This window comes from Balaenoptera ricei, chromosome 1 (genome assembly GCF_028023285.1).
Source record: "Balaenoptera ricei isolate mBalRic1 chromosome 1, mBalRic1.hap2, whole genome shotgun sequence".
NCBI lineage: Eukaryota > Metazoa > Chordata > Mammalia > Artiodactyla > Balaenopteridae > Balaenoptera > Balaenoptera ricei.
In genome coordinates this window covers 136,260,838-136,286,994 of record NC_082639.1, presented here as the reverse complement: position 1 = coordinate 136,286,994, position 26,157 = coordinate 136,260,838, and the positions used below count along the sequence as shown (strand labels likewise).

The 26,157-nt window shown below is 33.8% G+C and overlaps 2 protein-coding genes across 4 annotated transcripts in view; both read right to left on the bottom strand.

Moving 5' to 3' along the window:
• Nucleotides 1-26,157, bottom strand: part of RABGAP1L (RAB GTPase activating protein 1 like) — a 783,585-nt gene that overhangs the window by 437,603 nt on the left and 319,825 nt on the right. The gene's annotated exons all lie outside the window — the stretch shown is intronic.
• GPR52 (G protein-coupled receptor 52) lies at nt 15,274-16,359 on the bottom strand. Its single transcript, XM_059903629.1, has one exon. It carries the CDS (start codon nt 16,357-16,359, stop codon nt 15,274-15,276), a length of 1,086 nt encoding a protein of 361 aa, XP_059759612.1.

The window sequence follows — 26,157 nt, the reverse complement described above, 5'->3', positions numbered from 1 at the left end:
TCAGTTTAAGGAATAAGAGTTGGCAATAATGAATTCCCTTTGTAATTGTTTGGGTTTCAAATTTTAGGAGAAATCCAGAGTAAAAAGGCAAAATATACATGACTGGAAAGTAGGTACAAGGCCAGATTTAAAGAGCTCCATTTAAAAATACTTGCTAAAAGAATGGTACTTCAGTCCCTGAGAATGGATGAGCTTTCTGCGGAAATATTCAACGGGAACAATAAATGAAGGACAAGGAGAGCATCAAAATTATAGCTCTGTAAGAATCATTCTTAAATGCCATCTAATCATTCATTTGTCCTCAGGCAGAAGTCCACTTAAATAAAAACTCCAAAGGTTATTATCATTCACCTTCTTAAAATCTCCACTAAAATGCATTCTTAAAAGTCTTCCTGCAAAATATGTTCCAAACAGTAAAGATATCTGCATTAAAATCTTTCCATATTTTAAATGTAGTTATGGAATACAAATGGTAAATTTTCTTACAGTAAATGCTATCACATAATCATATATTAAATTATATTTTGACTTGCTAAATAAATAAGCAGAAGGACTTAAACACTTTTTTCTTGGCCTTTTAAAAATTTATAATTCAATATATAAGCTTAGAAAATAACATATTCTCTTCTAACAAGTCCAAAATATCTATCTGTATTATAACAAATTAAGAACTTCTTAAACAGTGAAAAAAGGTTTCTGCATTTCCATAAATGCCCCAGTGTTCTAAAATAAACAGTAACTTTCTGCATCAACTTAAGACAATATAATTAATGAAATTTACATTATGAAGATCTAGTTGTTGCTTTTAAACCAAATTGAGAAATTTACATTATGAAGATCTAGTTGTTGCTTTTTATCCAAATTGTGATTTGTTGCTGTTGTTATTGTTAATTCTCTTCTCAACCTTACCCAATCATAAACAAGGTTAAAAGAATAATAAAAATTACAGGAAAAGTAGGTTTTAAAAGTTGTATAGCATCTTTGTAATTTAGCCACTTGGAAGTCTGGAAACTACAAAATTAAGTATTTTGCAATTAGAAGTCAGGAAGAAAAAGGAGAGGCAAATGTTCAACATTCTTATCAAAATATTATATCACTAAAACTGTTTAGAAGAAATCAATATAAGTGGTAAGGTAAGGTGTATTTGAAGTAAAAGGTCTACTGCTGTAAAAATAACAGGTCTAATCTAATCAAAAGGCCTACATTCAGTTATTTCTACAAACATAAAAAGAACTGAATGACTCCCCTTGGTGAATACTATAGGAAATTGTATCCCACCAATATCCTAAAACATTTACACTATATATATATATATATATATATATATATATATATATATATATACACACACACACATACACACATACACACACACACACACACACACACACACACAGTAAATGTCAACATAACATAATGTATAGAAAAGAGTTAATACAGCAGGCCTGAGACTGCCTGTCCTTAGAACAGCCTCCTTGTAAGGCTGGCCCTTGGCTAGCTTCCGGAAACTTGGCTGATAAACATTTCCCTACAATCATATAAAGCTTCCCCTAAACGACAAGGATGATTCATTATGCCTGGACTGTTTGTGCAAACAATATGGTTTATGTGAAATATCTGTTCTTCTGGGAGCCTGGGATTCTGGTAGGTGCTGGGTAAAGGATGCCTACACGACCAGCCCTAAGTAAAATCCTTGAACACTGAGTCTCTAATGAGATTCACTGGTACACAACACTTTGCACGTGTTGTCACAAGTAGCTGGAGGAATTAAGTGTATACTCTGTGACTCCATTGGAAGAGGGCTCTTAAAAGCTTCTTCTGCCTGATTCCCTTTGCTAATTTTGCTTTATATCCTTTTGCTGTAATAAATCTTAACCGTGAGTACAACAATACACTAAATCTTGAGTCCTTCCAACAAAACACCAAATCTGAGGATGGTCTTGGGGACCAATGACAAAGATAGTTTGAGACAACATCAATTACCTGGATTTACACATTAAAGATGTTTATCACATATGCAGATGGCAAAAGTTTAATGAATATATTAGAAGATACGATGACGTTTCAAAAAGGCTGGAACAACTGAGCCAAGTCTAACATGATGAAATTTAAGAGAGATAAAGATAGTCTAAAATTGTGTTTAAAAAAACATGAACTGGGCTTCCCTGGTGGTGCAGTGGTTGAGAGTCTGCCTGCCAATGCAGGGGACACGGGTTCGAGTCCTGGTCTGGGAAGATCCCACATGCCACGGAGGGACTAGGCCCGTGAGCCACAATTGCTGAGCCTGCGCATCTGGAGCCTGTGCTCCGCAACAAGAGAGGCCGCGGTAGAGAGAGGCCCGCGCACCGCAGTGAAGAGTGGCCCCCGCTCGTCGCAACTAGAGAAAGCCCTCGCACAGAAACGAAGACCCAACACAGCCATAAATAAATAAATAAATAAATAAATTTTTAAAATAAATAAATAAAGCAAATAATTTAAAACAAAATGAACTACTGTGCATGTAGGGAGAAGGAACGTGTAATTAAGTAGGTATGAAAAAGACCTAGGGGTTTTTTGAAAATAAACTCAGTATGTTAAATGGTAAAATATAACTATCAAAGATATCTAATTTACTTCTGTGCTGAAAAAAGCAGTATGGTATGTAAACCAAAGGGAAATAATAACTCCATTATCCTCTGTTACTGGTCATATCGCATACAGAACATTACATTCATCCATTTAAAGAAGAATATATTAGAGCAAATTCATGAAAAAGCTGGTGATGAGCTCCAAAACCATATTTTACAAGGAATGGCTCAAGACTAAGAGAAGACTAGAGATAGGAACAATGATTCTACTAATGTATACAGAAGGTTCTTGGGTAAAATAGAAATGCTAATTTTTTCTATATAATCACAGTGAGAAGAAATCAGAAAGACAATCATTTCAGCTGAATATAAAAATTATTCCAAATCCAAAGTTACCCCAAAGTGCATTCACCTACCTTTAAAACACGTATTCAAAGCCTACCAAGTCCACTGAATGTGGATTTTGGACAGAAGAATTCAATTAGAGTAGGTAGCTATATTAAATGATACCTATATTAAATAACCTTTCATCTCTTCTAATGTACTCTTTTCCATTGCTGCCTCATATATACTCTACTAGAAAGGCAGGGGGAAAGGATTTTGATGTAATTTTCAGTCCAACCAATGCTCAACTGAGTGGGGGAGAAAAGGAGAAAGACCTCAAAATGCAGTTAAGCCAAACAATTAAATTGAATTCAACTCAACAAATAAATGACTTAACTATAACAGAGAGCACTTTATACTCAGCTCAACAAAGAACTGAGTAGCCTATATACAAAGTACTCTGAGGAACCAGGGCAATGTAAAAGACAGAACAGGGAGAAAAGATGCAGACTTACAAGCATCCCCTGCTCCGCAGACATCCACAGCAGGTGTGCCAGCTCCAAAGTGGTAAAGCCACCCACTGGCTTACCACAGCTCCAGTCACCACTGTGGGAACTATACCCATGGTTCTGTGGGTTAGAAAAATCCCAAGTATCAAAACCAGGCCTGGGGTTCTCAGCCCTTAACAGCTGAAGTCTTGATGTCCACATACACCCCAAAGACACAGGCCTCAAAAGTCTCTGCTTAGGAAAAGATCCTCCCTCACAGAGGCAGAAGAATACAAGGGGGAAAATGTTCTAGGTCTTTCTCAAACTCCAATATAGGCAGCTGTGTGGCACACACCACATGCAATGAATAGGAAATGCTGAAGACAGTACCAATAACGGGACAACAGCATTGTCAGAATTCAACATTCTTAAAATAACACCTGGTCTTAACAAGGCAGCAGCACAGAGTAAATGGTGAGCTAATAAAAGTGAGACGATGACCTGAGCTCAAAGGCTTTTTTTTTTTTTATGTTTCTTTAGTCTCTTTTATTTTTTTTTAACATCTTTATTGGAGTATAATTGCTTTACAATGGTGTGTTAGTTTCCGCTTTATAACAAAGTGAATCATCTATACATATACGTACATCCCCATATCTCCTCCCTCTTTGAAATAAAGAATTTGAGTACACTGGTTTAAATGAGGCTCAGCAGGCCCATCTCAGTTTTAGGTTTGTTTGTTTGGTTGGTTTTTGGTTTTTTTAGTGCAAGGAAGAAAAATACCACAAAAAACATATTAAGCAAAGCAACCTCTGTAGGGGCTCAGAGGGGATAAAGTGAAAATCAATTCCCTTAATTTACTTGTTAATTAGAATTGCTGCTGGCAAGTTTGTGGTGAAGCAAGGTAGGTTGATAGTTACTGGTATGAAGATAAACCGGCTCACTTTTTTTGGAAAGTAATTTGGCAACATGTATAAATAATCTTAAAATATTTTCATAAGTTTGACTCAGTATTTCTCTTTCTTAAAAATTCTAAGAAAATAATACTAAATAGGGACAAAGTTTTATTTATAAAGATGTTCATAAAAAGTATTCAATAAAATAGAAAAGTCCTTAAGATATAAATAACTACATTAAAAAATCCTTTACATAGAAGAAGTCCTGGTCCACGGTGGAAAAATGGAAGGGGAAAAAAAAAATGAAGAGTTGCTATATCTAAGTATATATGGGTAATGGAATTATGGGTGATTTAGTCTCTTTTTTATCCTTTTAAATATTCCCTGTATTTCCTTAAGGAGTAATATTTCTTTAAAAATTAAAAATAAAAACAACTAAAATGAATCTTGATTGAGGATGAAAAAATGGAAATTAGCTATGCAGAAGGGATGAGAATTAGAAAAGGCAGGATTTTGAGATACGTTTTCAGCAGTTAGCTATATAACTTGTCCTTTTATAGAGTTGTGTGAAATTAAAAAGTGCTAATTATGGAAGGGCAAGTTGGTGGATATATAAAGAAGCAGAGACAATATCTTAACACTCAAATTATCTCTATAAAAAATCCTTGAGGTCTTCCCTTAAAGTCTTCCAGTCTACTGACTGTTCCAAAAAAGGCAACAATAATCCTAATAATCCTTCGAGATCTTTCATTTAAAATCAACTAATGGAAACCTGACAATTTACTATTTTTTAACATCCAGCTTTACAAGAAATTTTCCTTTCATTCATTTAGAGAAAAATATACAATAAATAAATTATTATGGTGTTCAGCCAGACTATATGGGTTCAAATGATGGCTCTCCTACCTCTGATATGGAAAAGTACCTAGTGCATGGAAAGCATATATAACTGTTTGCTTTTATTCTAATGAACCAAATGAAGTGTGTCTTCAAAGAAGTTTCAAGATCATTTATTCATTTTCTCACCCATTTGACTAAACTTGAGAAAAACCAAAACGCTCTGACAGGTTAGTTTAAAACACCTTTGACAACTGACAATGTCAAACACCATAAAATTCTTTTTGATGTAGGCACTCTTAGCCATGAGTGCAACTATATCCATTAATTTTCTCACATATATTACCAAGAGCCTACTAATAATGTTATCTATAAATGCAGAATTATAAACTCTCTTTTTAAATTTTTTTTTATATTTTGGCCACGCAGCACTTGTGGGATCTTAGGTCCCCAACCAGGGATTGAACCCCGGCCAGGGCAGTGAAAGCGCCAAGTCCTAACCACTGGATTGCCAGGGAATCCCTATAAACTCTCTTAAATCATATACATTTTAGAGTTGCATACAAGTGTGGCTCTTACATAGCTAGATCTTCTGTTTCACTGCCTATTAGAGCACTACAAAAGAGGCCTGCTTATTTATAAGTGAATCAATTTGTTCAGACTATAAGGTTATCACTTACTGAAGGAAAGTTTAACAAATGCTTTTGATATTTGAAAACTACATTCAATATTAAGTATTATTGGCTCCATATTTAAAGGTAAAATAATGTATGACTATATACATTAGCAGTTGAATAAAGAGACTAGGAAGTAAGTTTCATATGCAAAGAATTTTAGCCAAATAGGAAAAGGTGTAAATATAATAAGTACGTAGATTAACTGTAAAAGGTAAGAATTAATTAATTAGAAAGAATAGTTCTTTGTTTCATTTAGAGTGAGGTAATCGGTTGACAAACCACTGGAATCATAGAGGTAGACTCAATATCTATGGTTTTACCCATATGCTGGAAATTTTCCTGATACTTGGGTGAATCAGGTTGAAATTAACAATCACTCCTCCTTATGAGATCCTTAGCAATGATAAAAGCACAATGTTCTATTACTGTGAGTACCATGTACAAGGTATATATAATGTCTTATATCAGGGGTAGGTAAATGTTTTTCTGAAAGGGCCAAATAGTAAATATTTTAGGTTTTGTAGGACATAAAATCTCTGTCACAACTACTTAACTCTGCCATTCCAGTATGAAATATGAAGACAGCCAGAGGTTGATTTATAAATGAATGGGTGCAACTATGTTTCTATAAAAGTTTATTTACAATAGTAAGCAGTAGACTTTGTCAACTCCTATCTTATACTATAGTTACCTATATGTGGTCCACCTATCCCCTATTAGTCTATATGCTCTTAGAGAACTGAAAACCTGTTTTACTTATAAATCTCACTGTCTTGCATAGAATTTAGTATAGTCCCTGTATAGTTTTTACACAGGAAAAACCTGATAAATACTTAAGGAACAAATGCATAAATGATTCTATTAATCAAAAAATATCAGGTATACATCATATGATTAGCTTAGTAGCAGACAAATTAAAACCTGCCTGTCACTAAAAAAGCCTTCATAAAGTAAGATTCATCAATAATCAGATGACAAATATTAGGGAAAAACTAGTAGTAGTGGTCTAGGATGATACCTGAGTTGGTAGAACGTGTCGTCCCCATGTACAGTCCCTGAAGCTACTTCTACCCATGTTAATATTCTTGTCCTAATCTCAAAGCTTATACCTAACGATTTTACTCCAATTAGATTTAATCCATATAAAAGAATATTTTATTTTTAATATACTGTATCCCAAAGTTATTGTGTATTTCTCTCAACAATACTATGTTAAACAGTGAACATTTCCTTTCCTTTCATTTTAATAACTTCTCAAGTATCCCAAGGTATCTTCTGAGACTAAAGCATCTAAACACATGGCTAAATATTTAGGTCAATTCATCTTTTAAAATAAATCAATCCCTCTAATTCTTCAATCTATTGCATTGTTCCTAAAATCTCTCCCTCAAATTCTACAAATTAGATAATCTGCCCCCTTGCTTGCTTCCCACAATTCAATAAGTTATTCTTTGGACTTAAAAGCGTCCAGGAGTATCTGTAGAACCACAATTCATGTCACATAAAACACAATCAATAAATATTTATTGCCCTAATTTGTTGATATGGAATGCAAACATATCTGGTTAATTCAGACTGCAATAATTTGAATTTTGCAATGACTCATCTTGCAAACCCTTTTAATGAGTACCGTAAATTAAATAGTCATAAATTCTCACAAAAATCTTAAATGTTTAAGGCAACAAACTTCAAATAACTCAGTAGAATGCAGTTATATTCAACTGATGCATGTACTTTCGAAACTAAGGAAAGGTTTCATCTAAGGACATTTATAAGACAATCCTGTGTTAGCCTAATTTGAGTTCCTTTAATTTTTCTATAAACATATTATTTCATTGAAAGAAAACTGAATTATATATTAATAAGGTTTTAGGTAAAACATCACTAATTCAGACTGTTCTCTCTGATTCCCTGAGTTCTATTTTTTAGACTATACACAAACATATATAGGACTTTATAAAGCACTGTAGCCAGAAATGTCAAAATCTTTTCCATCATAATGCTTCAGAAAAACCCATCCTATTATGACTTCAACAACATCGCAAGTCCATTACAAAGAACATTCAGAACACAAAGTGCACAGCTATGACATGTTTACTTTTCAGAAGTAGTTATATGAATATAGTAGTGTGTTTCTGACAATTCTTCATCAAGGTTATAGTTTTTAAATACATAACTAATACAGCTGAATTCAGTCTATATAGCTCTCAATAAATTCAGCAGATGTTTTCAAACTGTTACGTTTTTAAAAGGAGAGATAAATTTTCATTACCCTCTACGGATAAGAAATTGCTTTAAGAAATATCAACACAATTAGCAGTGCTGAGAATACATCTTATTAAAAATTTCCATGACCTCAAAATCCCACCTTCAACATATAGTCAACCTTAAGGTAATCTTTCCCACTTTAAAAATTAAAAGATAAAATTTTATATGGAATTTTCCTGTATCAACTAAGTCTTCATTTGCTACTGAAGGAAGAAGGGTCAGGTCACTCAACCACCAGCCATCCATAAATACATTATTCAAGAACTTTATCACAGGCAAAACTATTGCTGCACAAGACATATGGTCAGTAGTATCTCTATCTGGTTATGTGATCTCGTGAGGGTCACTTAAAAATCTTATCTCAGATTTCTATATGTGAAATGAGATAGGGCGTACTCACAGAAGCTTTTAGAATACATCTAATTCATAATGCCGAGGGCATTTTACATGTTCAAAAGCATTTTAAGCTTTTTCGAATTTTAACGTGCAGCGTTTTCTAATAATTTCTTAACACACTTGATAGGAGAGGCAGGTACTTGTCTCCATTTTCCTCATTGCACACGGAATCATTTGAATATATCTCATAGTAACATTCCAAAACTAAGACATCATGGGTAATCTCACCAAAGAATGTTACTTCAAATCCTAATAAGTTTTCTATTAAAAAAAAAATGTGTACCTTTAACTATGGCAAAGTAATTAAACACTCTACAATGACTGCAAATTGAGCATGCAGGGATTTTTTTCTAAGTTTGTAACATTGGTAAAATCATTATAACAAATACACACATACCCACATGCACACACCTTTATCTTGTCCCACAAATAAATGCTACCACAGGATGTCCTGGACTTCAAAATCTATAAAAGTCAATCAAGGTATAGTCCTCTAATAAATTTTAATAGTTTGCTCAATGATAAGTGTTAAATCACATTTAGAAACTGAGAAAGTAGGGCTGTAAGTGAAGCTGATGATTGAAATAACAGAAGCCATTACAAGACCCATTTAATAATAAAACACTCTAAATATGAATCTTTAAAATGTACTTTTCCAGGTTTATCTCCAAGTAAATACATCTAAAAATCCAGTAAAGTTTTAAGACCTTGGATATGTAATAAGTGTTTAAAAAAATTGTGTTGGGGAAATAGAAGCAGAAGTGTGATAAATCTAATCTTTGGGGTGTCAAGTTTTTCCTCAGATTCTGTTTGAAGAGAGCAAAAATTTTAATGCATATTTATTTGTAATTTTTATTACATTTTAAAATCTAACTTATGGCAAGAACATTTCACAAAAACCTAGATATACATTATACAGAAGCTGTTTTCTTGCAAATAAGAAACTATGCTTTATTTTGAAATTGGTAACTTAAAGCAATTTTAAAGACAGAATTTTGAACCATCTTTTCTTTGCCAAAATAATAAATTTAAGAACAATCCAAATATAATTTAACTTGTTAAAATATTAAAACAAGGATTTTCAGGATTTTTTTAACCTGCTTCTTCACAAATTATATTTTAACCTTAGCAAAATCTATCATTTATAATATCAATTTTACCAATTTACTATTTTTAATTATAAAACTCCTGGAAGAGTAAATGGAATAACTGTGAAGAGGCTATTTACTATTATAAAATGCATAATCTAATACCTATTTTAAACTTCAAACTCTATTAGAAACATAAGTAAATGTTTTAAAACTGTATTTTACACAGAGTATATACACGAACACTTGCTTGTGTCAGGCATAACCTCAGACAAATGCACTGGTCATGCTACAGTCTGCACTGCATTCAAAGATACATTTTGAATTTTAAAGAACAGGCTATATAACTTTGTACTTGATTTGTTGTGTGTGGGCCTTCCACCTAAAATAATGCCACCACTTTGAATTTATAAAGTATATCTGGGCACTTTTTACCATCATCAACATCATTTATACTTGCTTAAGTAGAAAACAGTAAAATTGGAGTCAAATTTCTAAAGTCAAAGATAAATGTGATTTCTCTTGCATAAAAGAGCATTTGGGGAAGTTTTAGAATTTAAGCAAATATTTCCATTCAATAAGTTCTACCATTATGCACTATGTTTCTTGATATTTATCACCAACATATTTTAAAAATTTACAATCTCTGAAACTAATCTGGTGGTCCCGTTTACTATAGTGAAGATACTGATATCACATATGCCTCTCTGCTATCAGACATAACAGACTCCTGCTGAATTTATTACTCTGATTTTCTTCACCTTCATAGGGAATCATATATAAAAACAGAATAAAAGTTACTATTAAAAAGTTATAGATATGATCTTTGGGGATGGGGGACTGAAAGCAGAATCTTGCCTATCTGTGAAATGCAGTTAACACACCAGCGGGACCCTATTTCCCTAATGCAAGGTCATCCTTCTGTTATTTGAAGATGTGAAAAATGCTAAAAGGTGCCATCAACAGTGCATTAAAAAAATGGTGCAGTAGAAAAGTGGTAGGTGATTGAGATCCCTTTCAGATTCAGCAAATAGCACTTCAAACTGATTGTGCTGAAGCAAAATTACGTCAAGGACATCTAATATCATAAGCAGAAGGGCATCAAACTTCTCTAAAAAGTTTACGTGAAATAACAAATATTACACAAGTCAGAAACTGCATAAACTGTCTTCAAAAGAATATAGTATTGAGACAAAATTGGATAATGTTATTTGTAGAATCAACAAAAATTTTGTGAAACATCAAAATATATTTTAAACAGTCAGCATTCTTTTTAACAAAACGAGTTTCCCATTATAACATAAGTAAACGCTCACTGTAAAAAACTTTTAAACAGAATATTAATAAAGAAGAAAAACCTAATCACATCACTTTTAATATTTTAAAAGACAATCATTTACACTATTAAATAAAGTTAAAATCTTTTAAATTATAGAGCAAAACTAGCCCTGGATAAAACTTTCATATATAAGAAACACTGAAAAGGGGATTTATATTTTTTTCTTTTCAAGTCATTTTGTTTTCCTCAGTGTCTATATATTTGGTTGATGATTATGCAACTTTCTACATATCCTCCTAATCTTCAAGTTTTACTCAGGGAAAAGAGCAACTTTTGGAACCTATACATCAGAATAGAGCATCAACTCAGTAACATAATCTCCTGTGCATTGTGATGGTCCTACCTGGACACAAATGATGCTACGCTCAGCATGTTATACAAGCAAATTCCCCACATCTTAATCTTCTCTGTTTATCGCATATTTATAACTTTTTCACATCTAATGATTAGCTTCCAGGGTAGGGAGAGACAGAGGAAAGTCATTTAATTTAAGGCAGCAACATCATTTCTAATCTTCATTATAGAAGATACATGTAGAGCGAATCTATTTATTAATCTTTGTTTCTTCGAGGTAACATGTACATGACAAAATACTTTAAATTCCATTTTAGTAAATGAGGAAAACTAAAATGCGAAGACAAATGGCAAGATATTCCTGAACAATGCTTTCCTTCTATTGCCAACCTGATGAAAGAAAAATATTTAAGCATATTTAATACAATAAAGTAAGGAGGTAGGTTAATCTCAGAATCATTCCTGTCTCATCCCATCATCTGCTTGCTGGATGCCTTTAATCTCAAATGATGTCTTCATGAATAACTATTCCTGGAAAATGAGCTGTCAGAGATTATGGAAGTTTTCTACATTTAAAAATATCTGAGTTTAGGCCAAAATCTGAGTTTAGACAGATTTGGGGAAAAACGCCATTTTAGAAAACTCTAATTGTTATAAAATACAATTTTCTTAAATTGCGATTAGTGATCTTTAAGTTTTGATGGCAATAAATCTGGCATCCACAAAGATGATAAAACAGGAGCTACCACATTCCAAATACTTTCTATGTGTCAGGAGCCATGCTGAACACAGAGATTACTTTATCTCATTTAGTCCTCAAATCCAGCCTACTAGGAAGGTACAAGTCTCTGGATCTTCCTGATGAGAAAACTGGAGACGTGGAACATTCAGTATGTTTCCTAGGGCTAAACAGCTTATGAGGGCCAGGGTTTCAGTGCAGGTTTCACAAACTAGTAGGTTATAAAGCCTTCCAACACTATATAACTTTAGAAACAACACCACAGATAATAGAACCTTTAGTCATAGACTACATCATTATTGTTTGGTTGTCATTTATAACCAAATTGGATAATTACCATAGAATACAATATAATAAGAATAATGGTTATGCTTTCTATTCTTAAAACATATTCATCTAAAAGACAGAATAATTTCAAAATAAGTATTATTATATAAACACATATTAAAATATGTCAAAAGCAAGTTAAGTGGCTTGCCCTGGAGTTGCACATGAAACATTAAAATAAATGAAGAATCTAAACCGAGAACTCGCCTTCTAGAGGCTCTCCTTTCAGCCTAAAACAGAGATTTCCTTCTCCACTCTTTTCCTTCAAAACACATTTTTCTCAATAGGAAATTTATAGAGACTTGAAAAAGATATTCAATGAAAACTTAACAAAAAAGAACAAAAGTAATGTCAAGGGAATGTCATGCCCCAGGGTTTCAGTTTGATTGAAGACTAAACTGGTAAGTGTGGGCTTACCAGATTGCTACTTTAATAAAAGAGATTTTTAAGATCAAGGAAAAAGGTATCACAAGGAAAGACCTGAAGCAAAAGATTTAAGTGAGAAAAAAAGAAAACTCAAACAAGTTCTGGAGGGAAAAGGTACAGACAGAGGTACAAAGGTCTGGAGGCTTTGGGGGGAAAAGGCAGCATAGCATAATGGTTAATTGAGTGTGAATGAACCTCTACCACTGATTAATTGAGTGACTGACCTTGTATAAATCACTTTTCTTTGGTTTCCCCATCTTTAGGATGGGGATAAAAACAGTACCTATCTCCACGGGTTGTAGTGAGGATTAAATGTTTTCATATATGTAAAACTTCACACAGTGCCTGGCATATAATTATTGTTATTAACTACCATGCGGAAAAGCCAGAAGAGGAAATTGCAATAAACGCAGCCTCAGGTTTTCTGTACAGAGGATCTATGGAGTCTTTTCTAATTATACTTACACACCAAACTAAAGGATCAAAATCTGATTCCCAAATAATACACATAATGTTGAAAGTTCTATTTACGCCACCTGAAAAGTCAGCAGCATTATGTTTCCTTGAAGTTTGTTTTCCTTAAACGGGTCTGAACTCAAAAGGCACATTTCAACTTATCCAAGATGTCAATGGCAAACGGGATGAGAATTAATATAAACAACCCAAACCACAAAAATGTGAAACAAATTTTGATTCCCCAACAGTAAACTCTTATTCTAAGTGTTTTATTAAACTGAAGCAAAGTCTGATTTTGAATATGTAGAATACTGTTTTATTCTTTATTTTAAACCTTCCTTACATGTTTAAAAATATACATGGGTTCAGAACAACCTCAATAAAATGATGACATTTCTTTTACTAAAAGACCTCTGAAGTCAAACCACCAGTGTGCAAACATGGTTGGCTTCCAATTTGAAGAGTCATAGGCACATTTCACTAAATGCATTTCATAAAATAAAGAAATAAAAAATGCTGAGAAGAAAAATACTCAGTAGTTTGATATAAATTTTAAAATATCTGTCAGGCAGGAGACTTACGGTAAAAAAAGTAAGATTTAGATGTTTCAGCAGTTACACCTGCTTCACTACTAATTTCCCAAATGCCGTTTTGCTACATCTAAACCCCTGACAATTTACTACACAATGCCATGTAGCACACTAAAAAATAAGTTAATTTAATCTCTGAATATGAAAACAGATCATTACAAAAGAAAATACTGACAGTTCTTACCTGTATTTGATAATTAAGTATATTTTATTCTCAGCATCACTAAGAATGCAGCTTGGTCTAATAGAAATATCTAAATAACAACTACACAAAAGTATTTTTCTCTTAAAAGAAGTTTTTGTATATTTTTGTCCAATGTTGATGACTTAAGCAACACTGATCTATATAGTGTGCTAAGAAGACATTAGGCACAGATCACATAATGTAATTTACATTTTCTTTGTTGTAAAAAATATAGTATGTGCAAATGCATTATCACACAAATAATTAGCAGACACAACAATAAGCTTTGTAAATCTAACACAAAAAGGTTAATATTTTACTCTTTAAAAAAAAAAAAAAGGACACAAGTAGCTTTAAGAGCAATACCTCACTTCTGAGTGAGTACTCTGCATCTGCATTAGAATTATTTGTGAATTATCTTAAAGAAAAACAAAGCTTAACTATAGCCCCTGCAAAAAACAAAAAGACACCACTTTGGGCACATGAACTAATTCAAAAGAAAACAAATAAAAAGGTTTCCCAAAGCCATTAAAAATACTTAACACAATATCTCAAACAACCTATAGAATGCTTTTTTGGAAGGAATAAATCATTCAACATTATGACTTTTATATAGCAGATTCTTTCATTAGCTAAGACACTTCTGGATTAAGGTACCAAAGGATGCAGATCAAGAAAAATGGAGAAAAAAAAAAAATAGGCTGTTAGGAAGGAGGAGGGAGCATAATTTTACCTAGAAGAAACAAAAATACTGTTTCTTTTTGTTCATAGCAGAAATTTTGTGCTACGGATATTATAAAAACGCAAGCAAAATGGTTGTGTGGCAGGTAATAAAATACAATGCTTATTATGCATCCTCCATGGAGAGACTGTTTAGGGATTGTAGGTAAGTGAGTTTAAACAAGTACACTTTGATGCAAAAAATTATACTTTACCACATATATAATATGTAGCATTTTTCTGTAAAGGGCAATTTATGTAAATAATTTCCACAAACACAAAGAGAGTGAGAGAGACAGAGACAGACAGAATGAGAGAGACAGAGACAGAGGACAGAGTGCAGTCAGAGAGAGAGAGACAGACGCCAGGGGCTTTGCTCACGCCCTGTGGAAGATCTGAGGTACTTTTCCATCCTCAGTGCTTGATTTTGCCTATTACTGCACATTCATACTCACACACTACAGTTATCTCACGAGATTACCCTCTATACATCCTTTTCTTCAGGATTTTTTTTTTTTCCATGAAAAAAACACCTTTAGTCCCTTCCTCTCATAGTCAACTATTCAAGTAAATATTTCTCTAGTGGCAAATTTCCAGATGAAGCAAGAATACAATCCCAAACTACTGTCAGATTACATTTGATTTACTGTGTAGTTTTCTTCAAATAGAGCAGGAATTAGCCCGTTTCCTAGGTTGGGGGTCTCGTGCTTCCTGATCCTTCACACACATACAAGACGTGCACATCGTCTCGGACAGTCTTCGGAGGCCTAGCCGGAAAACACTGTTGGAGAGGCTGTATATTACACAGTTACAAAAACTATTACTTATAGCAAGCCAGGTTGTTAGGAAGGACAGTGTTGGATTGTCCAAGACCCGGGAGCTTTCTAGAAGAAAGTATATGATATACGGGAGCCAGAGCACGTAAAACACACTGGTTATCCGAAACAAAACCATGGCGTAGCGACGGTCAGGGCTATGCCCAGTCTCTCCAGAGGCAGCGACTTCGTGGCTAGGGAATCGGGCCCTCCGGTCATTTATCTCTTTGGTGTGCTGCCGGCAAATTGTGAAAATGTGGAAGTAAGTGAAGCAGACAACAAAGGCAGCAGGAGCATAAAGTAAACAAACAATAAAGCCAGTAAAATAGGCACTGGTGAGCCAAGAGGTGGCACACCATTCAAAAATGTCACCGTGGTAACCAGGTTTCCCCCAGCCAAAAAAGGAAGGCAAGAAAATTAGGCAAGAGTAGATCCAGATTAAAACAATGCAAATTCTCAGGCGACAAGGGGTGACCAGTTGATTGTAGGAAAGAGGCTTGGTAATTGCAAGATAGCGATCCACACTTATGCAAGCAAGACATGCCATAGAAACACTTTTTAGAACTGAGATGATATATCCAAAAACCTGGCAAGTCAGTGACTCGTGGATACCTGTGGAGTAGTGGAGAAGTGAGAGAGTAGGAACCAAGCAGCTAACTCCAACGAAAAGATCAGCATATGCCATTGTCTGAATGAAATAGCTGGTCGTATAATGGTGTAAGAGTGGAGCACAGTGAAAGACAAAGATGACCGTTAAATTCCCAGCAATGATTAGAAATGTCAGCAAGACAATAACAACTGTCTCGAAGATGCAGACATCCACCGCACTGTAGTGGCCAAATCCAAGTGGGCAAGAGTGACGTTCGGACACATTCAAAATGCCACTGCTCATGTTCAGGATCCTCCATTCAGTCCATCTGGATTCATTCATGGCTTGGAATTAAAAGAACCTGCAGCTTTGGCTACAGCAAGCAGGTGCCCTGCCTAGCATCTGCTAAACTCTGCCCATGAGTGTCTCAGAATCAGCTTCAGTAGACAGTGGCAGCGCTTCTGTCACAGCTGAGCATCCCAGGGAGTACTCAAGTCTCTTCATCAGCCTCAGTGCAGCAGTAACACACCTCAGCTTTGGGAGGGGGGAGGAAGGGGGATAAGCTAGAAAGGAGGTGAAAAAAAGGTCACCGATTAGCTTCCTCCGGTGCTTTCAAACAACTTTTTGCAGACACAAGGCACTTCTAGAGAAAACGGACTTTTTAATAATACCTTGCACTATGAAAAATTAAATCTGTAAAAGAAAAAAAAGCAATTGCCAAAGGAAGAAAAGCTCTTGTGGGTCGTTTGTTCTCCTCAGAAAGGTAGTTTCTTAGGGATCGACTCGAAAGAGTGAGAAAAAAACCTTAAATAGGCTCAGGCTTCCTGTTTCATCTGTCAGGAGAAATGGATTCATATTTTAGAATTTAAATAATTAAGATCTCAGATTTGGTTGGAAAGCTAAGAAAAAGTTCATTGTGGCAAAGAGTGTCTTTGGCTCAGTTCAGGGTTTGATGCTGGTGGGTCAACTTTATGATCCATTTCTCTCTCTTTTCTCTCAAAAGCTAAGAAAGAACCCCCTTCTCCAACAAGATTAATTCTAAAAGACTCATCTCTACTGGGGCACAAAGGAGCAGAACAGCGGTAATGGACTCCAGATTGCCCTGTAACTCTCATAAGAGAAAAAAAAGCATACTTCCAGTAGAGAAGATAATACACAATGGGTCAACACTGACAAAATAGGAAAAACTTCTGAAGTTTTAATTCTGCATGCATTTTTTAAGCATTCAGATGAAAAGCATTTTAGTCCATTACAGTTACTGGTGCTACACCAGCATCGTAATTTATACTCCTTCCTTTTCAAAAGGAAAATAAAATCATTTTTGCTATTAATTTCAGCATCAATAACTGAAAACAACCTTCATTATCTGATACACCACCTTCCTTATAATGGAGCATGATCATAAAATATACAGCTCAAAGTTATTTCTCACCTTTGCAACCACACTTATATCTCACAAATATATGTAAATATATATGAAATTTAGACAATAGAAACTTTCCTATATCCTCTGAGCTTCTGACTAGAAATGCTGCCATTATTTATTACTTAGGTATTTCTAGTAGGCTTTCTAATCTATATTGCTATATCTTTTCTGTTTTCATTAAATGATTAACACATTAAATCATTACTTCAACTAAACCTTTTCAAAGTGGAAAATTACCTTGTTTGTTATATTTGCAGTTATATAGCAGCCATATGTTAAGAAAATGCCTCTTCTAGTTCTGTATTCTATTTTGAGCAAGTGCTCAATTAATACAGGGGCCATTAGATAGGTTATAAGATGTTCTTGTTTTAAAATACTTCTAAAGCATCAAGATGAGTTTAAATCCTAGAGTTTGAAATACTGAAAGACTGGCAGGATAGAATCCATCCAAAATGCTTCCAAGGTCATTCTGATATGAGGTTAACATTTGTCAAAAGTCTTTTTTAAAGTACAGGCATTTCAGAGAGTCTCTTGTCAGTCTTTGCTGTCATACCTTTTGAAGAAAGAACATGCATTAGAAATAGAAACATCTCCTTCAGGAACAATGCAGGAGCTTAACAGAAAGCATTCTTCTTAAAGTTATTTTCTTGTGCACCACCAAGTCATTCAGGGAAGTCCTTCTTCTTTTATAATAATAGCCACAGGATATTCCTCCTTGCACATTCCTAGTTTCACTTATCACAAAATAGTTCTTGTTACAGGAATAAAACAATGCTTCTCACCTACATTCACTCTTATCAGCTGCTAGGCTGGGCTGCTTGATTCAGAAGTCCGATTTACTGTGATGCAGTTACCGAGATGCTGTCGGTGTATTCTTCACAATCTCTCAGTATCACTGCCTCCACCTGAGCCGAAGCCCTGCTCCTCCTCCTCATCCTGAGCTGATGCAGAAGAACTCACCATCAGAAAGGTGACTCGGTCCTCCTGCCCCAATCAACAGCACAGCCAATGGCTACTGCAGCTGAAACTGTCACTAGGTAACAGTTGCCAGGCACATGCAGGCTTATAGACTTACTCGGCAAGCTCCGATCAAGATTGACAAAAGAACACAATGGAACTGACCGATCCTTATAACATATTAATGACATGTATGAATTTCTAGAGGTATTTTCCTTATAGCATGTGTAAAGATTATTTCCTATGAGCAGGACAGAAAAAAAAAAAAACCCTGAGATACACCTTTAAACCCTGTAGAGAAACTACCACAAGGTACTAGGACACTAAAAAGTCAGCAGTAATCTAATGCTCATTGGCAGAAAAAACCTATTAATTATTAAAAATCATCTAAGTCTTCATGAACTCAAGTGATAGAGCTACTATTTTTACTCTTTAAAATATATTATATTTTGATTAACAGAAGTTATTTTGTAATCTCTCCAATCCCTGCCACACCCACACTAAATTGCTGAATCTGATGTATTTAACTGTACAAACAAAGTATTGGAACTAACACCTCTATAAAATCTACTTGCTGGAATATTTAAGGTCAAATATGACCTCAGAAGAGAAGACATTAGAAATAAATAGAATGACTGCTTAGTCCACTTTTTATCCTAATAGAAAAAGAGTCAAAGAGTCAAAGAACTTTGTCATACAGTGCATGAGCTACTCATACCCAAGTCAGAAGGAAGTAATTAAGCTCATTTATATAATGGAGGTTAAAAATATTTCCATTTATTTTGACTTACTATAGACAAACATTCACTATTTTAAAACTATTTCTTATGGGGTCAGCAATTTTCTTAAAAGTGACTTAGAATTACTTTACACATTATTTCAGAATTGAATCAGGAAATTTGAGATGAAAATGGATAACCAACACTTAGAGCACATTCTATGTGCCAAGTATTATGCTATATGCTTTACATTTTTGTCTCAATAAAAATATTAAATCTCTATGAAGTAGATACCTATCATTATCATTTTCCAAAGGAAGAAAGTGGGTACCTAGAGAAGGTAAGTATAACTTGCTCACTATTACACAGCCATGAAACTAGGAATGAAACAGATCAAAATTGTCATTCTTAACACCATTTTGATGAACCCCTCCCTCATTCCCTCTCTTTTCCACTAGAGCAGCTAGTCAGGAAATGTCTAAGAAGAATTATTTTGGATTTCAAAAAATGATTTCTAAATAATAGAAGATCTATGCTTTCCTCCATGTTGAACTGCCTTTCAGGAAGATCATATTACTGTTAAAATCTTCAGGGAGTTAGGTGGAATATAGAATGGAAGCACATTGCTCATTACCAGAAAAATGTATGAAATAAGTTAGAATAACAATCTTAGAATGAGTACCATATTGAGATTTGAAAGTAAATATTTAAATTTAATATAAAAAGGCTAGAAAGTCCTGTTTTACAGGGAAGCATTTTGACTTTTAGGAAAAGCATGGAAATCAAACAAGATTCTATTTAACTAAAACTCTCTTTCACAATAATAATAAATATTCAAAATAAAAATTACAGGTGATAAATATTCATGAATGTAGACAGTTAAATACGAAGCTTTTTTAAATACGAAGTTTTACTATAAAACCATTGAAAAATAAAATGCTATTAATAATTAAAGCTACCTCATCACCAAACTCAAAAAAAAAATCCTTCTAAAAGTATAGACTGTGCATTATTTTTCAAGTTTTGAATCATAATATTTTTTAAATCAGAGAAATGGCAAAAAATATCATTTAGGGAAATTCAAATACTAGATCACTTTAGTTTGACACATTTATTTCCAACAAATAATCACTGGTAGGGATTTGAGTCTAAGAATACTGTAAATAATCCCTAGTTGTACATGCTGCCAAAGGTATATGATAATATGAGAGGGAGAGTTTAAGAAGCAATAGCTTTGACCTACCAAGCTTCCTTCTTTTCTTCTACCAACTTCAAAAAAACAGCTTCAGGAGTTCAAACAAGATAATTTTCTTCTTTTCTGAGACTGACTCTTTTTACTAGCCCCTCACTTTTTTTCCTTTCCATCCTTTTTTCTGATCTGATTATAATAGAAACTAATTTATAATGTGAAGCTCTAATAACAAGAGCATTAATATCATATTTACACAGCTCATTACATAAAGCACTCTTTGTTTTTATATTATGCATAATTCTCTTCATTTTAGGGGTCATTAGGTGTTTTATTATTGTCATTCTTATTAGTCATTATCAACCACCCCCCTCTCCTTTCAACTGATGAACACTAGCTGTGAAATATCTAAGAGGAACCATTATTTGGAATTACTTCAGAATTCCTTCTAATAGCTAAAACTGTATAACTTCTTGAGGTGATACATCACAGATGTTTAATTTTTCATTTATACCTTAAATATGTCTTATATGTCCTTTTATATGTATCAATATTTCATTATTAGACATCTAAGCAACTCAAGCAACTACTCAATAGGATCTAAACAGCAAAGCAAGAGAGGATCATTAGCCACCGACGGTAAATAGGATAAACAGTAGGCAATGATTATCAAGGAGAAATGAGCAACCAATATTGTAAAAAACAAATAGAGGGTAAAGTAAAAGGTTTTTTAAAGGTACAAAAAGGTGTATGGATTCAGAATTTATTTCTTCAACTATTCCTCCCATCTGTTAACTTTTCTCCACCTCCACTACCCTAAACAAACTAGCATCATCTTGTGTGTGAACCACTATAGTGGCTGCCAATCTGGTCTTCCTGAGTGGTCTGTGGCCTCTCTTCAATCCATTATGTGCAAAACAGGCAGAATAACCTTTCCAAAATGCAAATGAGATGATATCACTCTCATTTAAAATACTTCAGTGGTTTTACACTGCCCTTAGGATAAAATACTAACAGGTCCTATAAAATCTGGTCTCCTTATATCTATTCAATCTAACTTCTCTTCTACATTATTTAGGATTAGCTAAACTGGCTCTACCTCCCTCCACTCCACCCTTTCCCCGTCCCACACATATGTGCTATGCTCCTTACTGCTTCAGGGTATTTGAACCTGCTGCTTAATATGCCATCACATTTCTTTTAGTTAATTCAGATACAATCTTCAGGCTTCAGTTCAAATACCACTTCCTCAGAGGAACCGTCCTTGAATTCCCAGATTAGACCAGATTCCACATGTACCATAGTTTATAGTATGTTTTCGTTCAGTTTTGTCTTCCTGACTGGATTGCAAGCTCCATGAGGGGAAGAACATCTGTTTTGTTCCTCCTTATATCTCCAGTGCCTACACTACAGTGTTGGGCAAAGAATAGGAGTTGAACAAATAAGTGTTTAGTATAATGTTAATATAAAACATATCAAATAGCTTGACGAGTCTATAAAAAGACAGAAAAACACTAATAACCAGTTTTGTGACGGTCGAATATGCAAAGTTCCTTGCAATCCCTTGTATGACATACAAGATTCACAAGAAAGCTATAAATTATATGACCAGATTGCAGGGGGAAAATAATTAGCCTCCTAATATATTCAAAGTAAGGGCAATATTATTCATCTATACCTCTACCTAAACCCAATTCAATATGAATATTTGACTACTGATTAGAAAAGTCATATCTAGCAAGAGATAATGATTATTTACCTATCATTTTAAGAATGTCAAATGCTGCAAAATGCAGTATCAATATATTTTAAATGTACTATCAAATGTAGTATTAAAGCAACTTGGTCTAAGTGCTAAGGAAAAAATAAACTCTCTAAAGTGGGACATGTTAGAATCCACTGATTTCGTGACCCCTCAAGAGCAGAAAACAAGTTTGTAAGTTAACTTCATTTTATTATGAGGCAAGTTATTAACAATTAAAAATATTTAACAAATGTTAAGTTAATGGCACTACAGAAGAAAACTTCCTCAGCCTGACAAAGACACTATATGGGAAAGCCTACAGCTAACATGACATTTAATGGTGAAAGAGTAAATGCTTTCTCTTTAAAACTGGAAACAAGGCAAAGATGTCTGCTCGCACCACTTCTATGCACAATGTTCTGGAGGTCCCAACCAGTATAATAAGCAAGATAAAGAAATAGTTAAGCAATACAAGAAAAGGAAGACATGATTGTATACATAAGAAATACGCCCCCCCAAAATCTACCCAAAATCCCATTAGAACTAATGAGTAAATTTTGTCATAATACAAGGTTAATACACAAAAATCACTGCATTTCTATATACTTGCAACAAACAATAGTAAATGAAATTTTTAAACAATAAACTATTTACAACAGCCTCAAAACACAGAAAATATGAATAAATTTAACAAAAGACCTGTAAGACCTCTATCCTAAAAACTATAAAATGTCATTGAGAAAAATTAAAAGGTCCTACGTAAATGGAGAGATATGTCATCTTTATGGATTAGAAGACTCAATATTGTTATGAATATTTGTTTTTCTCAAATTGATCTACAGATTTATTGCTATTCCAATTAAAATCCAAGTAGGCTTTTGGTAGAACTAAGTTGATTCTAAAATTTACATATAAACACAAAGGACCTACGATAGCTAAAACAATCTTGGGAAAGGATAAGAAAAAATTTGGAGGACTGGTACAACCTGATTTCAAGACTTACTATAAAGCCACAATAATCAAGAATGGCATAAGGACAGGCAAACAGATGACTTAAAAGAATAGAGAGTCCAAAAATAAACCCATAATTGCCAATTGAGTTTCAACAGACTCTAAAACAAGTCAAGGTGAAAAGAAAATTTTTTCAGTAAAGGGTACTAGAAAATTTTGAATATCTGCAGGAAGATAAACTTAGACCGCTTTCGCATACCATACACAAAAAATTATTTGAAATGATCACAGATCTAAACATAAAAAATAAATTATACTTAAAATTAAAATTCTGCTTTTCAAAAGATGTCATTAAGAAAATCAGTAAGCAAGTCAAAAGACTGAGAGAAAATACTAGTAAAACATATATCCTACAAAGAACTTGTATCCAAAATACATAACTGACTCCTACAATTTGTTAATAAAAATACAAATAACTCAATCAAAATGGAAAAATACAGACATAGACACTTCACAAAGGAAGATATACAGATGGCCATTCAAGAAAATGAAAAAGTGCTCAGCATCAATAGTCATCAAGAAAAAACCAAGTAAAATCACAATGAGATACCACTATATACCCATTTGAATGGATACAATTAAGCCACTGATAAACACTAAATGTTGGTCAGGATGTAGAACAACTGAAACTCTCATAAATTGCTAGCGGTAATGTAAAATGGCCCAACTTGGAAATTTTTGAAATAGTTTGGGAGTTGCTTATAACATTAAACAAATCTGCCCTATGACCCATCAATCCCATCCAATAGAAACAGAAACATATATCCGTAAAAGACTTGTATAAAAATGTACATAGCAGCTTTATTTTTAATAGCCCAAACCTAGAAACAACCCATACATCCATCAACAGGGGAATGGATAAACGGAAATGTGATATGTCCATACAATGAAGTTCTGGAACAGGCAAAACTAATTTTTGATGAAAGAAGTCAGAACATACTTGCTTCAGGCGTATGTGTGTGTGTGTCTGTGTATGCGTGTGTGTTTACTGGCAAGAGGTATAAGGAAACTTTCAGGGACGATGGAAAGATTTTCTATCTTAATAGCTGTGGGCTATATGCATGCATATGTGTTGAACTCACCAAAATGTTCACACTTAAGATCTGTGCATTTCACCCATATGTAAGTGATAGCTGAAGAGAATGATAAAGATGATTGCATTTGCTTTTTTCAAGTGCCCCCATTTCAGTGCAATGCCATCAAATTAGAGACCTAAATTACTTGAGTGCATTTTAAGGCATTGCCAGGAAATCATAAATATTGATGTTGAAAAAGAAAAATATCAGAATCCTCAGAACCAAAGTCCCATCAAGAATAAGGGCTACTGAAATGTCTAAAAGAACAGATACTGCTGGACAGAATAAGTACATTTAGCCCGTGTCTACTTTCACAGTCTCTCAATCATTATACCTGACTCATGGCTCACTGTTTGTACTCACAGACACAACAGCCCAGATGCAAGTGAGACACTGAGTGAGAAAGACTTTTTATTAAATGCCAGTTATACAACACTCTGAGACTGCCTTAGCTAGCTGGGACCTAAGACAACTGTCTGAGAAAGCAAAACCTTTGAGAGAATCCATTATTTTTAGTCAATCACAAAGGAAAATGGACAAAGGAAATACTAACTTATGGGGATGTTTAACTCTTAGTGGGGGAAACCCTCAAATATAAAATATATACTTAAAATCAAATTAATTGGTCGAAAATAGTATGCAGAACAATAAAATAAAACTATGCACTGTAGGATCTTTCCTTCCATTTTCCCCAAGTTATGTTATTACCTTTAATAAACATTTATTTAGTTTGAAGACTAGGAAAGACTGTGACTTAGAGAAGAAAATGTAGGCTTTAGAATGAGCCAGATTTGGGTTGGCACTGGCTGTAGCACTTAGTAACTGTGAGGCCTTGGGTACATCATTCTCTCCACATGTCTCAGTTTCCATCTGTAAAACTGAGATAATAATACTTAACTTTTAAAGTTGGTTATGAAAATTAGTAATTAAAAATAAACCAGAAAAAGCATATAGCACTTGTTCACTCAAAGCTCCCTGATAATGAAGTTAAACATATTCTTTACTATCTACAGGCTTTTTGTTTAGTCATTTCTCCTTAAGAAACCACACCCACAGTAACCTGTTGAGATTATGAAATTTAATACAATACTTTCACTTTTCTCTTGAGTTGCCAACTCCCTCAACATTCCTTTTAAAAAGTACCTTCTTAAAAGAAACACATTATCTGAACCTGACCACACATTTTATGAAATTTATGTGATTAGCAACACAGTAATATAAGAATTACCAAACCTTGGTCCATAAAAATCTCAGTTACATGGATCCTGCAATTCCCAGATAATTGAAGGTCTCTCTTGTTTTTTAAATTTTGTTTTACTTTATCCAATTTTACATTTAAATCTTTACAAGATGTATCATCCACTCTTTTGCCTTCTTAAATTGAGAATTCTGAACATAATTTAATGTTTGCCTGGTAGGCTGGGATCATCACTGTTAATGTCAGTTAGAATACTATCTTATAACACAATCATACCTTGGATTCAATATATATGTATATTGAATCAAGAGAGACTTTAATTTCTACAAGTAACTAGGTACCTAGATAAGAATATATAGCACCCTATATTTTCTGACTCTATTTGCATAGAAAGGAATACATAGCTCCCTATATTTTTGACTCTATCTAAATATAGCAGTACTCTTCATTCCTCTTCTAATTTGCTATCTTTAATTTTCTAGAGGATTAAAAATCAGAAACTAAGCTTATAAGAATTTTTTATCCAAGAGTAAACAGAAGTACTGCTCTATGAGTAAAGTGTCATAGCTCAGGTCTGAACTGTCAGTTATTTCTAGGTAAGTGAGGTGGTAACTATTTTAGTAAGGCAATAGACATAATAAATACACTTAAAAATAACACAGGAAAAAAGGAAATTCCAAGCTTTCTTACATCTTTCATGTAAGAGCTATCAATCATTCATGTTCTTTTCTTACTTTATACAACAACAAATCTGGAAATTAAATCGTTTAAGAAGATTTTTATATCAATGAAATCCCATCAAGTATTAATATTATCTCAC

Excerpts from the sequence above, each read along its gene's own strand:
- GPR52 (XM_059903629.1), bottom strand. The coding sequence starts at position 16,359 with ATGAATGAATCCAGATGGACTGAATGGAGGATCCTGAACATGAGCAGT.